At 42.5% G+C, this 18,307-nt stretch overlaps 1 protein-coding gene across 1 annotated transcript in view; it reads right to left on the minus strand.

Annotated features, from left to right (window-relative positions):
* Positions 1-18,307, minus strand: part of CORO6 (coronin 6) — a 92,323-nt gene that overhangs the window by 49,404 nt on the left and 24,612 nt on the right. The window contains exon 2 of the mRNA XM_066599586.1: positions 10,850-11,057. Coding sequence (XP_066455683.1) covers positions 10,850-11,047 — 198 coding nt within the window. The 5' untranslated portion in view covers positions 11,048-11,057. The remainder of the gene's footprint in view (positions 1-10,849; positions 11,058-18,307) is intronic.

Here is an 18,307-nt window from a genome sequence, read left to right on the forward strand (position 1 = left end):
GCCAGCCATGTGGATGAGATTTCTCAGAAATCTCGTCCACACGGGACGGCTAATCCGCTGCGGTAAATCCGGTTGCCGCCGCAGCCGCGGTTTCAAAAGAAGCAGCATGTCCATTCTTTTTTTCATTCCGCTGCGGCCGCGCTCTCCTCTATGGGAGCGCCGGCCGCAGCGAAAGAGCGAGCGGCCGGGCCGCTTCAAAGCCGCTGCGGCTTAAACCGCGGTGGTTCTCCGGGGGGAAATATCGCGGTTTTTGTTGTGGCCAAACCGCGAGATTTACGACGGGAATCCGCCGTGTGTGAACCGAGCCTTAAAGATACATGGCATGCAGTGAAGACTAAAACAATAATAAGCTTAGGTTTTGTACTTGTATAAGAGGCTATTTTAAAATGTTAAAATGTTGCTACGGAAATGGACTGTGATTTGTGCCAAAGTCACCGTGTGCACCAAAATTTGCACCAATTTTTGGCACATTGGAACTGAGCATGCTCAGTAGGAACTTTCTAGAGACTGGATTCATAGTTATAAATTGGACTTTTTAGTGCTGAGTCACAATGGAGAGATAGTGCTGAGCAGAGTGATCTGGAAATGTTACTGAAGTGGGGCTTGAGAGAGCTGAGAGGCAGCTGTCTGTGAAGGGAAACTAGAGCTGCCGAGAAAGGACTATGACTGGAGACTGGTGTCTGCAGCCAAGAGAGTGAGGCAGGAGGCCTGCAGCGGATTCCGGCTATGAGCCCGGCCAGTGGCTCTGTGTACCTCCTTTAACTGTACTGAAGAGGACCACGGAAGCTTGCAGGCGGTAACGCACAGTACAGTTTGTTTGTTTGTATGATGCGGGTACCCATATGCAATGTTAATTGCGTATTAGCTGCGGGTCAGACGCCGCCTTTGACATCAATGAAGGACGTCCGCACGGATTCAGCAACAAAATAGAGCATGCTGCGATTTGTCTTTCGCTCATAGAATGCACAATTCGTATCTGCGAGTGTGAAGGAAAAATCAAAAATGCATGCCTTTCAATGCCCGCAGTTTACCCTGGATCCTCCTCACAGACGGCGATCACGGATTTCACAATACAAATCTGCTCGTGGAAACCCAGCCTGAGACAGCCAGCGTTTTGTCTCCAGGCCAGCAGGACACCTGGTCAGTGACAATGATCTACAGAAATCATGGTGGAGGACTGTTCCTAACGCTGGACTAGCCCGGGTCAATTAAAGTGAGCACTCCCATGTGACGTATTGTAAGTGAGACTAGCCTCAATCTTGGTAAACCCCTATTACCTGCTTTCACAATTCTCCATACATATGGAGATTTTCACATACAGATCAGCAGACTTTTATTTCTGATTGCTGTTTCTGATACAGCACGATGTTAACAGTTTCTTTCCTGATGTTTCATGCAAGTCTCCTCCAGTTGCTCAGCCCTTTAGGGTAGATCCGCAACCAGATTATTAAACAGCACACGTTACAATAGGAGATGATCGGCCTATAGTGGGAGAACTACCTTAGACTACAATGGTGGGAAAAATCCATCACAAAAAAATTGGGTTGGAATGACATCTTCTAAAAAAGGTGTTTGTCAGGGGATGCTTCACTGTATATCATATAGGTAATAAACAAATATACAGTATATACAGTAAAAGCATATGTATAAACGCACAGAAAAATACAACCTTCAAGCTTGAATAAAGAATATCATCAGTCAGCAAGTAAATGTTATCGTTCATCTACATCAACCCTTTCCAATCCACTGTCTGACGACATTCTGACTAAAGGCTGTACAGCTCCGATGTCAGAAGATGTCCGGTAGGGTATTCTTACTGTATATTACTGGCCGCGGGGGCCTCTCCAGCATGTCCCTTACCGCAGTACTGGCTCTAGCCAGCAGATGGCGCCATTGTATAATGGCAGAAAGAGAAAGCACCCTAGGAAACCCTGAATACAAAATTGGATTGCAAAGGGTTAAATATCAACTGCAGTACAAATGCTGCCTTTATCCTATAAAGCCATACATTATTATACAGCAGATTCTAGGTTTTTGCTTCTTGGAAGTATTTGGGGGAAGCCATGAAAAATAAATGACCCAAAATAAGACCTAATGAGGTCCAGTAATATTACTTTTCAGTTCCAGGCAGCAAGGTGAAATCAAATCAGATCAAATAGAGAAAATGATCTTATCACCTATTTTGCTACAGTGGCCTTATAGAGCTAGCCCAGCTTACTAACATCAGTAGATTTGCACTGTAATGAGTTTTTCGGATAAGCCAATCATCTGGATATGTTTAACCACTGAAGACAGATAAAACAAGCAAGAATTGAACATACGGCATGCAGGAAGCCACTGTAGCGCTAGCTTCAGACAGAAGTTAAATCATGCTCCAAATAATAAAGGTACGCCACATGTAGTACAGAATACAGAGTAAACTCCTAATGTGACAAACAGCAAACATCTGAATTGTAACAGGAGTCCCAAATGCCAAACAATCTCCCCAGACAGAGTAGAATATATTCTGATACAATTCTTATTTACTATCTAGGGTGTATTTATTTTCGGAATGTAATTTTTTTATTCTACTTTATGTGACCATTATTTCTTGAGTTGCTGTAGCAGCAGTTCCAGAGAGTTACAGACGGAATCAATAAGCAACCTATTGATATCCATGGGAGGTTGTTGCAGTATACTTTGTAACATGTTGCTGTGGAGGGAGGGCAAGGAGGAAGAAGCTAAACTGTGTCCATCACCTCTAGTCAATTCTGTGCTCTCATAGGTGTGTTAGGATACCTGTACACTGTGCAGATCTCCACTGCAACCACAGGCAGAGATTCACTGGTTGTTGGGCAGTACCTGGACTAAATAATGACAAGTCTAGGTGCCAGCTGGCAATCAGTGATCTGCTTGTGGCTTTAGCTGAGATCTACATTGTGTAAGGGCACTTTTAAGGTACATTAGATAAAGGTCTTCAGATCAGCATGTAGTGGGCAACACTGGTTAATCAAAGCAGGTGTACTGTCTTTGGAAAAGGGCTCATTCAGATAAGCGCAGTTTTCGCCCTGTTAGCAACCAATAGGTTCCTATGAGAGAATGTTAGGCGCACTGAATCAGCGCACCTAACAAAGGCAGGACGTGCGAGTGCAAACTTGCATGTCGGCTTCGAAGTGCACGCAAAGATAGGACATGTCCTATCTCTGCTGCGAGCTTTCCATAGGCTCCTATGGGAGCCATGAAAGCACGCACCTCGCACCTCAGATCGTGTTAACAGGCTACTTCACATAGCTTGAAGTAGCCCGTTCACGCGACCTGTTCAGCACTATGGCAGTAATCTTTTTGTGCTGCTAACAGCGCTCATCTGAATGATCCCTAATACATAGTAACATAGTATGTAAGGCTGAAAAAAGACATATGTCCATCCACTTCAGCCTATTAACCCCCAATGTTGATCCAGAGGAAGGCAAAAAAAAGCCCAATGAGTTAGAGGCCAATTTTAATGATGCATACTAATACACAGGCAGTCAAAAGTTGGTCTTTCCTTCTTCCTTCCTTATTCAACACTCCAACACTTTACATAGGCTAGGCTCTTTTCACATCATGTTTAGAGCCTTCAATAAGACTGTATTTACACGTTGCGATTTGAGTGTAAAACCATATAAAAACCACGAGTTTATAGTGCAATTCTGTCTCACTCACATGGCAAAACCGCAGCAAAAATGCATGTGAAATTGCAATACAGTTTTTGATGCAGTTTCTACCTCATCCAAACTGCCCTGTGTGAATACACCCTCAGCCTATATGCGGTGAAAATCTAGTGTATAAATATGTATATGCCATTCTATGGAATAAACAGAGACCTATGGATGTGCCAGACATATGCATTGGTCTCCATTTACCCCATAGAATGTCCTCAACACTTCCGTTCATTGGTCTAAAGCTCCAGTATAGCTGTTTAAGTATACGAAAAGGTAGGTTTTCTTTTAAAATGGGAGCCTAAAGGTGACATATCCTACTATATGCCTATGCAGCAGGATATATCGCAGTCTTCCATCATAGGTATGCGTCAGGAGATCCTCCTGACATATACCTCCAGCGTAGGCTGAAAATGTGATGTGAATAAGGCCTTAGGCTATGGCTACTTGGCGATTTTGGCACTGACAGGGGTCGTAAAACCAAAGATCACTGCGTAGCCCTGCAATCTCACACACTTATTGGGATCAAAGAGGTTCCAGTGTGAATCTCCGGTTGCTGTAACTCCAACCATCAGGTAACAAGAATCCAACCTCGGTGAATTTTTTGTAATGGGTCGCAGTCATGGCAATCTGTGACTTGCACCAAGACCCTATTGAATTCAATGCAAGGTCACAGGGCTACACGGCAATCTTTGGGCGCACGACCCCTGTCGGTGCCAAAGTCGCGGTGTATTCCTAGCCTTAAATGGTTCTTATAAAATCAGTACTAGTTTTAGCAGCACATGTGGGTGAATTACATTGTGAGTCCAGCTGATGTCAGGGATAGGAAAGTCAAAGCAAACACAGATATTTGTATTATTTGTTCAATATGATGAATGCAGTCATTTCTATAAAAACCAGGTAAGAAACCCTTTAGCTCAGAATGAAGGAAACTAAACCCCCCACAGAAATTAAATTAACGCTCTCTTCAGCCGTTTCCTAATCTTCTCAACAAACATAAGATCAGGGAAGGACCAAAGCAGACGAGGAACGATCTCAGAAAAACAGAGAACCACGTCTGGGAAAATACACTTAATTCTCGCTAAATCCCTTTTTATCTCCCACAGCAGGTCTAAAGTGCAGACCTTACTCATTTCATTTCCACCAGCACGTTGAATAAAAATATTGGGGTCAGGCCATACCTTCCTTTTACGCAGGATTTCCGTTAAAACCCCACCCCACTTCAAACCTCTAATATCACCCCCAAAAATTTGAATTTTAGTGCAACTGCAAAATTCTCCAAATAACATCTCCCCGATGCTCTCTTCTGAGCCCAAAATATAAAAGAGTGACCAATTATCCAAATACAGCGCTGCATGGGACCTATGGATAGAAACAATTAGACAATAATCAGATCCGTCCAGATATGCAATGTAATCCTCGTAATTGCCTCCACACTGGAAACCAGAGAAGACACTTCAGTAGCAGCGCCAATTCTGAAGGAGTGAGAAGTAATACGAACATCAACCAAACCCCGTAATGCCAAACAGTTCTTCACAACACTATTAACCCTTTCCACTCCACTGTCTGATGTCTAAAGACATTATGATTTGAGGCCGTACAGCTCCGATGTCGGAAGACGTCCGTCAAGGTCCTCTTACTGTATATTGCCAGCCTCTATGCTGTTGGAGCCTATCCAATGTGTCAACTCATGCAGTACTGGCTTTAGCCAGCATATAGCGCCGTTGTATAACAGCAGAAAAATAGTAAGCCCTTTAGGAAAACCAGAATACAAATTGGATTGGAAAGGGTTAAACTGAAACTTTGAAAGTGATAAACCATCTTCGTGAAGAATCAAAGAACCACCACATACTGGCTTAGCAGTCACAAAAGCTAACAGATGTTGCAAAGGAAATAGATCTGAACTAACCAAACTATTCATTCAAATCCAAACTCCCCAACCTAGCCTTTTTGGGCCAACGCAAAAACAATTTAAAAAAGCCATCACCAAAAAATACATGAGAAGGCAAAGGAGAAGCAACAGAAACCCTAGACCCAGCTATTAGTTCACTAATCTGCAACGCATTGAAAAAGGCAGCCAAGAAGGCAGAATGCAAAAACAATTTGAAAGATAAAAAAACAGGGCAAAATCAGACAACAAATCATTTCTGCACAAAAAGAGAACAAATAAAGTCAAATACTAAGACCAAAACATCAATATTTTTGGCAAAACAAAAATCTACCCATAACTGCCATGCTGACTGGTAGTCCTGACATGTCTTGGGTGCCACTGACTGGGCCAACATTTGGTAGATCAGTCCCATGTCAGACCCCAAAGATGAGCCAGACAGTCGGCACCCACCAAATTTGTTTATCAAAGCTAGCAAGACAAACCATCCACAATTACATTCTTATGCCCAAATATTCAAATAAAGGCACAGTAGGACAAGATGGTGCAGTAATTTCACAAGAATATCACATCTTAAAAGACATACAATTAATTGCAAAAATGACCGCTTTGTTATCGGTATTCAACAAAATTGGTCTATTTGTAAAGTACTAATAAAAAGGACTATTGCCGCCACCATTAGAAATAACTCCAACAGTATCAAATTCCTTGTAACACCATTACTAACCCACGAAACGTGCTAAGGCTCTGCCGACCAATGCTCATCCCAGAAAGTGCCATACCCGTGTGAAACAGACGGAGCAGTGAAAAAATACAACTCCCAAGCTTCAACAAAAACAACTTTCCACTGCAAGTGGCCATTAACCCTTTCCAATCCACTGTCTGACCTCTGAAGACAATATGAATTAAGGCTGTACAGCTCCGATGTTGGAAGACATCCGTCGGGGTTCTCTTACTGTATATTGTCAGTCTCTCTACTGTCATAGCCTATCCAATGTGTCACCTCATGCAGTTCTGGCTTTAGCCAGCATATAGCGCTGTTGTATAACGGCAGAAAAAGAGTAAGCCCCTAGGAAAACCAGGATACAAATTGGATTGGAAAGGGTTAAAATCAGGTAAAAATTCAAGCCAAATCACCAAATCTTCCTTCAAACAACATGCCAGCCTCACATGAGAGAATGGGGACTTAAGACCCTTGGTGGCACTAAACACTAAACAACCTTCTTGAAAAAGTATGACCAACTGGAATCACCCTTGAGGCGAAAAAAGATGAAAAAGCCTCAAAATAATATCAAGATACAGAACACCCCATAGAGAGGCACGTAGCAAAATTTAAAAAAAAATAAAATAAAAAATTACCTTCAAAATTTAAAAATTGCAGAAAGGGGGCAATCAAAGGGACCTGCTACCTAAGCTTCTGCTACCTCTTTTACAATTTTAGCCCTAAGCACATCCTTATATAAATCAACTGACTTCAAGCTTTTAACCAATACACAGCCAAAACCAGTAAACTCAGGAATGAAGAAACCATCACGAAAACCAGACCTAACTAGCTCCACCTTCTGACAATCTGGGTATATACCTCTAGCCAGGGAAGGATTCTTAGCATCCTCACTGGTGTCTAAGCTTTTGGATAGAGATTCCTTACCAGAGGTCTAGCAGCTAACCTGACTGGCTTTCTTGAAACAATAAGACATAGCATGTGCCCCACCACAGAATGAACATTGTGGCGATATCTACAATTCTGAAGCCACTTACGTTGACCTTCATTAAGGGAGAAGCATACGCCTACATGAAAGCCAATCTACAAAGCGGCACCAGAGGGCTGAGATTTAAAATTAGATGGTGGAGCATGAGGGTCAACCCTAGGCCAATGTCTTTCACACTCCATTTCACATTAGGATACACAGCCAGCTTCTGGCAAAACATCTCATGGTATGAGAACCAAGACAATCCTTTGAAGTTGCAATAAGATTTTATAATGATATCAATGTGCTGAAAAAGTCCAAAAGCACTGACTTGAGACCACTCATATGCAACAGCAGAAAAAATACAAAGTGCTTGTAGCCAATTCTAAAAAGTTTTTGCTGGAGACGTCTTCCTCTCGTCCTCCTTGTCATTGGCTTTCTTGTCAAACTTAGACACATAATCTTTTGCTGATGGTAGTAGAGATAGCAAATCAACAAATTCTCCCTTCTCTATCTTCTCCTTCATGCTTTTGAGGGAGATGGAAGCCCAAAGGGGACAGCTTGTAAATCAGTGCCTCTTTCATACAGACCTGACTGATACCTGTTCCCCTTTCCAAAATAAGTCGGACAGAAACATTGCTCTCCCAAGCTGGAGCAGGACCCACAGCTGTAGTCTTTGGTAAATTAGTCTGACCAGCTGTGACACTCGTTTGTAGCAAACCTGATAAAACTAGCAGCAAATTATTTTCAGCAGAGACATCCACAGTATTTGTACTTAAAATAGGAGAAATAACACCATTACCAATGGCTAAAGTCTGATTTTGACCACCAGGACTCTCCCTTAAGGAGCTCTTAACCTGGATCCTGTTGACGCAACACATTGGGCCTACCCCGCCGTCTCTGACAGCAACCTACAAACTTCATCAGCCCTTCTGTCAGAAAGAGGTGACGGGAAATAGGGCTAAGACACCCTTTGAGTCCTCTTGCTTGGGCACGTAGCTCCTCTCCTCCACTTCCTGTTACGGCTCCACATTGGTGTCCACCGCAGTGTCCCCGACGATCCTTCCAACGCCAGCTCTAGTAACCTCCTGGTTAGGTAGGGGAAGCTCAGTCAGACATCCCTACAACCACTGTTCTCCACCATTCTGCTCCGCTCGCACAATGAGTTGCCTCAGAAGATCCTCCATGGATCCTCCTACACAGCTGGACATGCCGAACCTCAGATCCACTACTTCTTCTCAATTCTCAAGCTTCCTGCCAGCCACTAATCAGCCAATCCAGCCCTGTCTGCAGGCAACCGGATAATCTAGAAGATTTTCTAGAAGCTGCCCATGGATTCAGCACAGTTGACCCTGCAAAGACCTTAACAACAGGTGAGATACCACAAAACCCCATTAAGGAATAGCCAAACACAGTAACCCGCCCAAAATGACAGGTTTCCATGTGACTCCCACTTTTGAGTATCACGTTAACCTTATTTTCTGTCAAATAAATGCCAGTGTTGCCAGTTAAACATGGTACAGGTTGAGCTATAGGTGGTCACAACTATCCCCGATTCGGATGAACAGTCCCAGAGTCAGACAGCTGTTCTGGCATCCCAGGAAGGCATGCCTCCGCCCTGCCACCATGGGTCTCCCTTCTACTAACTTCTTTCATCTAAAGTCAAGGCACCGTGATGTGATCATACACTCCTTTCAGCAACTCAGGATACACAGTGATAAGAGCAAAAGCTGAGGGTCAGCACTGTAGTTAAGAGGGGCCACTGCAATTAGTAAGGGCCAAAGCGGGGACACTTTAACTAAGAGGACCCACAGAAGGGACACTGTAACTAACAGGGCCACAGAGGGGCGCAACTAAGGGGGGCAGCAGAGAGGTCATTATAAGTAAGAGGTGCCATAGAGGGGACATTTTAATTAAGAGGGGGGGGGCACTATTACTTTGTGAAGCCACAGAGGGTCACTTTAACTAAGTGGGGTCACAGAAAGGGCACTATAATTAATTTAAAAAATATATTTTTAACAATCATTCAAGACAAATATCTAAAACCCTAATAATTATTCAGACATTTTTAACAGCTCTAAGGTCCAATATCTGGACCAAAACATATGGTGATATAACATGGAGCAATCTTTGACTGTTTATCAGCAGATATGTAGGTGGATATCGCCGGATATATAATTTTCTTATTTTATAAACTAACAACCAGAAAATAATATAAAAAGAAACAAAGAAAGAAAGATAGGAGCAAGATAATACGTAAAAATAATAAAAAGGAGAAATAAACAAGAAAGGAAAATCTAGACCTGCTGCGACCACAGAGCTATAAGTTGTCACAGAGTATACATATAGTATATATAATAATGGTACAGTGTATATAAATGTTCAAGTGCGCTATACAGGGAAACAATATTGGAGTACAGTGCAAATGTCTGTATTTATTCCACAGCAATATAGCCTATAATACACTATATCCCAGTATTATATAATGCACACCCCCATCTTGTATACTGCACTGGCACCCTAGTAATATATACACTATACCCCTCTGCTAACTTTACTAGGTTAATATGTACAATGTACTAATATTATATATAATAAATTAATAATACATATATGTATATATTGTATGTACCTCTTTAAACTATATCAAAACCTATTATTTATTGTAATTTGGCTTACACTCGAGTATATACGGTGTATATATATATAATATACATCTGAATATATATATATACACCGTATATACTCGAGTGTAAGCCAAGTTTTTTTGTGCTGAAAAAGCCCCCTCGGCTTATACTCGAGTCAGGGAAGAGTTAAAAAACCCTAAAAACCTGCATACTCACCTCCCAGCTGGTGTTTGTGTCCCCGGCGGTAGTGCGGAGAGCTGCTTCAATTTCTGTGTTCCCGGCGGCGGTGTGGCAAGCTGCTGGATTTCTCCCCGCTGTCATCCCCAGCCATCCTTTCTGTTCATATCTGTCATCCCCCGCCACCAGGCTGTGATTGGCTGTGAATAATCGAGCGCCGGCTGTGATTGTCGTGCAGCAAACTGCTTTAGAATTCTCCCTGTTGTCATCTTCCTGCTCGACTTTCAAATCCCCCACCGTCAGCGATGTGTAAGTGAGAGCTGTGATTGGATCAAGAGCCAGCCAACTACAGCCAGTGCTCCATCCAATCACAGCGCTTACAGCGGAGGATGACAGAGCCGAGCAGAGAGGACAGCGGGGGATGACAGCGGGGAGAATTTCAGCAGCTTGCCGCACCGCCGTCGGGAACACAGAAATTGAAGCAGCTTTCCGCACTGCCGCCTGGGGCACAGACGCTGGCTGGGAGGTGAGTATTGCTGTTTTTTTTTACCTAGTATATACTCGAGTGTAGCTCAGCTTATACGCGAGTCAATAAATTTTACCATTTTTTTGTGGTAAAACTTATTGATTCGGCTTATACTCGAGGATAGATAGATAGATAGATAGATAGATAGATAGATAGATAGATGGATAGATAGAGATATTATGTATGGATATCCAAATGCTTTTTTTCTCACAATGTTCAGTCTTGATAGTTTATATAGAATTTTTCATTAACACACTGTAACTTACCTTCGCTAATGGCAACACTATAAAGGCCCCTCCACCGCTAGATTCAACGATGATGGCCAAGAATTTAGGATTCACAGCACAGAAAGAACTGTCCCAAGTTAACTTAGATACCCGGATATCTTCATACATCTGATCTGCTTTTACAGGTTGGCCAAAAATGTGCCTGAATTTGCTCTGGCGCACCACTCGTCGGCTCATTGTGGAATTGCTGTATAATGAAGAGAAACATAACAGGTGAGTCTTTATAATCTCATGTATTATGCATGTATAAAACAAATGACTATAAACATTCATATGACTAGCTGGTGTTACAATCAAACAAAAGTCACAAGACTTGAGGGGTTGTCTCAGAAAGACAATTTCTTTCCACATGTCCTACATGTCCGAAACCACCTTCCACTCCTAAGTCAAGAAACTTCTCTGTGTGCCTTATTAGATAGCTGCTCTATGAGAGTGTCTCCCACTTTGTCAAAACCAGTGTTTCCATGTATTTCTTGGATAGCTATTTCTTGAATACCCGCCATGATAATGCTACATTTCCATTGCAACAGTTGGAAATGTATTCCTGGAAGAAGCTTTCCCCAGCAAAAACAGTCAGATCAGAGAAGCCAGACACATGGCAGTCAGCTGATCACCATGTATAATGTATTAACCCCTTCTCTACTCTAGACCACTAGGGTTGCAGACATTGACCACATTCTATGCACATGACCACCAGGAATGTTACCATTAACCTTTTCCTTACTGTATAAAACCAAGGTATATTGAGCCCTTCATATTCCTAGACCACCAGAAATGCAGATATTTACACCTTTACTGCCATAGACCACCAGGGATGTTTATAATGATCCATTCACTACCCTAGTCTACAAGGAAAGATGTCATTAAACTTTTTATTACCCTAAACGTCTAAGGATATTAGTATCAACCCTTTCACTACAATAGTCTACAGGGATGCTACTAGACTAATGTGTATTTATTGAGGTGCGAGAACGCACAGAGAAAACCACTAAGGTAACTTTTATTTAGTATATGATAGAGTATAATATAAGTGAACAACTAGACATAAATTAAACAGAAAAAAAAGCAAAAACTCAAAAATGAGTAAGACAGCCATTTGATATTGTCTCTCTACTTTTACCCTATCACTCTGCTACGTAAAAACAGGGATAATTTACTTATATTACCTACTGATGTCTGCCTCCTTTACTGCCCTGTTCTCGAGTGGTACCTCAAGGTATAGGTCAGGGGCCATACCTAATATTGTCCCTTTTACGTGAGGCAATGATAGAGACAGAAGTACCGGGCAACACAGTTGGTGAAAAGCAAGGCAACCTTTAATTTAAGAAGAATTAGCAACCAACTGTAAAGTATGGTGACGAAGATGTTATGATTTGGTGCTGCTCTGCTGCATCTGGGCTGCATCTGGGCTCATGATCATACAATGCACTTTGAATTATTCATTGCACCAAAGGTTGCTTGAGGATAGTGTGAGTCTACAGTACATGTCAGAAGATTAAAGCTCAGCCGAAAGGGGACCTTGCCAAATGACAAGGTTAACCCTTTCCAATCCACTGTGTGATGTCTGAAGACATTATAATTTAAGGTTGTACAGCTCTTATGTTCTAAGACGTCCGCCGGGGTTCTCTTACTGTATATTGCCAGCCTTTCTGCTGTCGAAGCCTGCCCAACGTGTCACCCCATGCAGTACTGGCTTTAGCCAGCAGATAGCGCTGTTGTATAATGGCAGAAAAACAGTAAGCGCCCTAGGAAAACCAGGATACAAATTGGATCGGAAAGGGTTAAGATAATGATTAAATTCAACCTCCAACAGTGCAGATAACTACACATTCTAAACAGGACCTCTATAGTCACTCTGAGCCTTCTTATCATGGCTCAGCATAATCTAGGACTGTTCCTCAGCATTGCGAATTGTTTTTGAAGATCCTCTTAAAGTAGTAACTAAACTTCATTTCATCAGTATTGTTGGATAAACTATGAGAAGAACATGCCTTAGTATCACTGATGATGAAGCTCAGCACCCAACCTGCTTGGTAAGAACTTTATTAGAATGCACATTAAAAAATTATAACAATGGTCTACAAATGTAATTGTATCACTACTTTACATGGCAGCAAGAGTGGGAATACCCACCAATGCCATCTAAGCACTTGGGTGTCAGTGGTCTCAATAAGATTCCTACCTCAGAGAATCACTGCCCTATTTTCAGTTTTACAGATGACTAGTATCATGACCTTGGAGAACCAACCCTTCTGAACACATCATTTTATCAGAATTTCTGGAATATGTCTAACCAGACAGTGTGTTATAAGGATATGGATGCAGTATCAACCAGCTGCCCATCAGCTGCCGTTCAGAATACTGGGAAAGTTGAACTGACATCCTCAACCCTTGTCCTCCCCCTCCCTCACAACTGCCAGGCCTTTGATGACCATGTGGCCTTTGGAAGTTCTTTGTTCAGATGGCAAATTAAGTTAAGGCAGTAACAGGGGATGTTAATTAGCCCCCTACCAGCAAGGTGTGACAACTCAGAGGGTTCCCACAGACTCCCTGGCTCCAAGATTTTTATTAAGGGAAAATCTCTTATTAAGAATTATTAGTCCTGTGAAGGTCCTAGCCTGATATGAATTATATTTTGTGAATTTAACAGGCCAAATAAATAAAACATATCTACACATGTTGCAGTATAGGCCCCATATCACCCCCCATGTACCTGGTAATAATTTATGTGCCATACTTGATATTGTTGAATAGATAAAATCATGACCAGAAATATGCCAGGCATATATTCCTGATGTGGAGATATGGCCAAAATGGGGAATTACAGTTTTTCAGAGGTTGTACGCATATAACCAACCCCTCTCTAAATGACCTTAGAGGGGGCCGGGGAGGTATGTTCTGGGAAATCCTTTATAACTCAGGGCTAAACGAACCCCCATTGTCAGACTTCGGAAGTACGTTACAGTGTAAGGCTTCCCCCATTTGCTTTAGTGACTCCGCACAAACAATAACTTGGGCCGAATATCCCAAATCTGGTATCTTTCTTTATTTTCTCCTTGTTTTATTTTAAATACTCTCTGTTGTGTAGGCCTGTAAACCTTACCTCTATTATAACATATTTTTCTGTATATTTGTGTGTACTTATAAATATTTAGAACTGCTAGACTTATATTTAGAATAAATCTGCAATTTATTAGTCAAGCATTGTCTATTTTAAAACGAACCATAATTCCAAAGATTGTGTTCATAATTCCTAGTCTGGGTTCCAGCTTCCCTGTGATAAAAGCTGGTGGTGGCAGTGAGTGCGTGTGTGGGCATTGTAGAGTGCTGGAGACGTTAGACCATACAGGGGGTGAGTTGAGCTTTCATTCTGCATGTGTGCAGCAGCTTGGGAAAGCTAGGTACAAATCCACCTGTATTCTAATGGCTCTGTGCTTGCAAACCCACTACAGTGATCGATAGAGGCCTTTGACAAGTGGTCATAGTGGTAAGAGCACTCGGAGTATTTAATCCGGGACAAATCGGCGATAGAGGCAGGATCGTTGGCTTTCCCCTTTCTCTCACTGACAGACAGGGTATCTGATTAAAGATCATCTGGGTCTATTAAAACTGAATAGCCAAGGAAAAAACTTTGCGAACCCTTAAGACTTACTTTAAAAAAAGATTAGGTCAAAAGTCAGGGGTCCTCAACATAAAATATTAACTCTACTGCTTGTCACACAACCAACCTAGCACTTACCCACAAGGAAACAAACTATTAATGATGAGACACTAGTAGAAGAATCCAAAATTGCAAAAGCCATTCATCCTAGCTGAGACAAGATTTGTTAATCAACAATTGGACTTTTTAGGCTTATTTCACACTGGGTTGATGCTGTCAAGTACTGATTTTATCTTGTCTTTTCACCCTTTATGCAGAAAACTGTATGGGGACAGAAGAATGGAAACTGGATGCCATCATAGAGGTGCATATGTGACAATGAGACCTCTTTATTCTATGTCTCACATAGTTTCCGTCGATGTTAGTTTTTTTTTTTACACTGGACATAAAAGCACTAAGCTCGCATAGAGGATGGAACCTAGGATGGTTCTAGGGCTGTATCACAGAAATGCAATGTGAAAAGACCCTTAGAACTTTCGAGGCATATAGGGTAATTAGCAAGTATCAGTTTTGAGAAACCACAAAAGTAAAGACCCCTTTCGGAATTGAAACCCCTATACTCACGATATAAAGACTCCCATACTCATAAAGCCTGAACATTAAGATTCTGTTTCTTCTAAAGATGGGTGTTAAATAGAGATGAGCGAACACGTTCGGCCCCGCCCCTTTTTCGCCCGAACACCGAACTTTGCGAACACCTCGGTGTTCGGGCGAAAAAGTTCGGGGGCCGCCGTGGCAGCGCGGGGGGGTGCGGCGGGGAGTGGGGGGGAGAGGGAGAGAGAGAGGGCTCCCCCCTGTTCCCCGCTACTGCCGCCCGCGCCGCCGCGCATCTCCCCGCCCCCCGGCGGCACCCGGACACTTACGCGCGAACACTGCAGTGTTCGCTAAAGCCGGTGTCCGGGTGCGGATGTGTCCGTAACGGACACGTTCGCTCATCTCTAGTGTTAAACGAACTGTTTATAGAACTCGACAAGACTGTACTGTAGGATATACTTGACTCTAAGGTTAAGTGGTCCTTGTATCTAGCAAAAAGCACTCAAAAGTATATATTTGTACTCATATAAAGTTAAATGTTATCCAAGCTTGAAAAATATATGCAATAAAATGGAAAATGTTAAAAGCTTGCTTTATTATTATAAAAACCTTCATGCGGAACAGAAAACAGGATGATACAGAATTTTCTGCAATGTTGTGTCAAGACGATAAAGACAAGTTGGGTCTGAAGAATTTGTAATTTTATATGAAGAAAAGTTATCTAAAGTTATGCTTAAGAGGTATGTTAAATTGTAAGCCCAAATAGGCAAAATGTTCTCCTGTGTTGTTTCATATCTATATAGATAGACAAACACCGCACCCCAGTCCATTTCTTTCTGGGAAGGATAAAAACAGCTCATCACCTCAGTCTCCAGTGTCTGTCCCAGTAGAAGAGTGTAATCAGTGCACGGATAAGAGTTCACTGAGCCATGTCGCAGGTATGTGAGGCCACATAGGAGAAAATTGATGTAGCAACGAAATCCAAGGATTAAAAAAGCGTCCTTATTTAGAACCAGATTAAAAATTCATGAATGCAGACATGAAGAAAATAGCCTACTTGCTTCGACATATCCTAACGGTACATATATAGTTGAACATGACGCACCAGTTACATGCATGCCCCCAACATTATAACAACTCAGGATTGGCTTAGTATGTAATGACTCTATGACTAACATATGTTAACGCCCCAGGTGTATGCCGCTTACCAAACACGTAATTCCCATATACCCAAGTAGCATAGTAGGGAATGACCAACAATGTGCTCAGGCTCAAATACATCTGCATGCATGCTAACGTCTCATTATAACCAATTTGGAGCAGACCGGTGAACTCTTCTGGAATATGATAGTATTCCCATAACACACCTTTACAGTGATTTCACACGCACGTTTTTCTTGCAGATTTTGATGGGGGGGGGGGGGTTGCCAAAACCAGATGTGGATCCAGCAGGAAAGAGAAGTATAAGTCTTTCCTGTATATTTCCAATAACTTTTGAATCTGCTTCTGACTTTGACTAAAAAAAACTGCAATAAAAACTGCCACAAAAACCTGTCTGTGAAACTGCCCTCAAAGTAATTTTCTGGATGTATTCATGTGACACCAACCTTATTCCTTATATGAATTCCCTTATGAAGGAGTGGGTATTTAATACTTTAATGTCTGCTCTATTTTTTGCCTAAAGGGTTTCTTATGAAGCCCTGATTGGCCTTATGTGGACTCTCCATTCAATAAGCAAGAGTGAAAAGCTGATATATAAGAGCAGCTCCCACTTTGGTGGGTTTGTGTTATCCGTGTACTATATAGATGGCCATTAAAGAGGTTGTCCGGTTGTAAAGGGGATATCTAGTAAATTGTTTTATTAGTGTTTGTTGTACAAAATTGGCCTCTAGTTGTCCTATATTGGTATTGTTGGCAAGTTTTCTGTAAAGTACTCTGACTTTTGTATTGGCTGCAGTGGTCTACAAGGGCCATGACATCATTGAAGGTTCTTGAGCTCACTTGGAGCTGGTACCCTAGGAGGAGTCCAAGCCAGAATGAGCTGAAAGTGAGTTGTGGCTGCCAGTTGGGTGCTGTCTCAGGCCCTCTGGCAGGGCCTTCAGTTGGTTGGTATCCAGCCTGCAGGGAGAAGCCAGGAAGCATGCAGCAGAGAGCTTCTGAGTTCTGGGGAATCCCTCTATCGTCAAAATCAACAGGTATTGGTGCCTTTGATGAATAAGCTAGAATGAGCTGAACGTGAGTTGTGCCTGCCAAGTAGGTGCTGTCTCAGGTGCTCTGGCAGGGCCTTCAGTTGGTTGGTATCTAGCCTGTAGGGAGAACCAGGAACCATGCAGCAGAGAGCTTCTGAGTTCTGGGGAATCCCTGTACTGCCAAGATCAACAGGTTTTGGTGCCTTCGATGAATGTAGTCATCCAATACTGTCATTGATGACTCAGCGCCTCAGTTGTTGTAATAAGGACTTTGGAGGGCAACCTGCGAGTTTTTCATAGACTGACATCATTATCAGTATCGGTCCTTAAATGACTACGATCTGAGGCCAGAAAGAAAGAGGCTGTCAATTCTTGATATCGAGGGTAGTGCAGGTGACTGTTATTAATGAACTGTTGAAGTCATTCATCCTCTAATAATTTGTAAGTTTGCTTTTGGCCAGGAAGTTCCTTCTAACTTCAGTATGGAAGGACTGTAATACAAAATCTGTTCAGCAACAATTGTAAGTGAATGTTCCACAGACTTTTCTTGGCTGCCCGAGGCCTGTTCTGGCATTTGTTAGACTGCCTTGTCCAAGAGTGTGTTCCTCTGACTCTTTGCACGTGTGCAATAGCGTTATAAAAAGATTGTGTGGATGACTTAGCTTTTATTTCATATCGCAAGCCCCTTTGTCTTCTGCTGCAGGCCTGTGACCGGACCTAAGTTGCCAAGCATGGCTCAATATCCAGGGTTTGGGTTGTGTTGCCTGAACCTGCCCTCTATGAAAAGAGGAATCCCTCTCCACCTTTGGCAGTAGCTAGCAGTACCAGGAGGAGCCACAAGCCCCAGGTAAGCCCCTATCCACCTGGGCCTCTTCTTTCACAGTTAGAAAATAACTTTTGAAATGTAGATCCGCATTACTTAAAACAATAAAACAAATGGATACTCACCCTCCACAGCCCCAGGCATCCAGCGCAGAAACACTGCGATTCACCCGCTGAAGTAGCCACAGCATCACTGTTCAGAACGCCTGGCACCATGGTGCCCAGGATGTG

The sequence above is a fragment of the Eleutherodactylus coqui genome, chromosome 4 (assembly GCF_035609145.1).
Source record: "Eleutherodactylus coqui strain aEleCoq1 chromosome 4, aEleCoq1.hap1, whole genome shotgun sequence".
Classification (NCBI taxonomy): domain Eukaryota; kingdom Metazoa; phylum Chordata; class Amphibia; order Anura; family Eleutherodactylidae; genus Eleutherodactylus; species Eleutherodactylus coqui.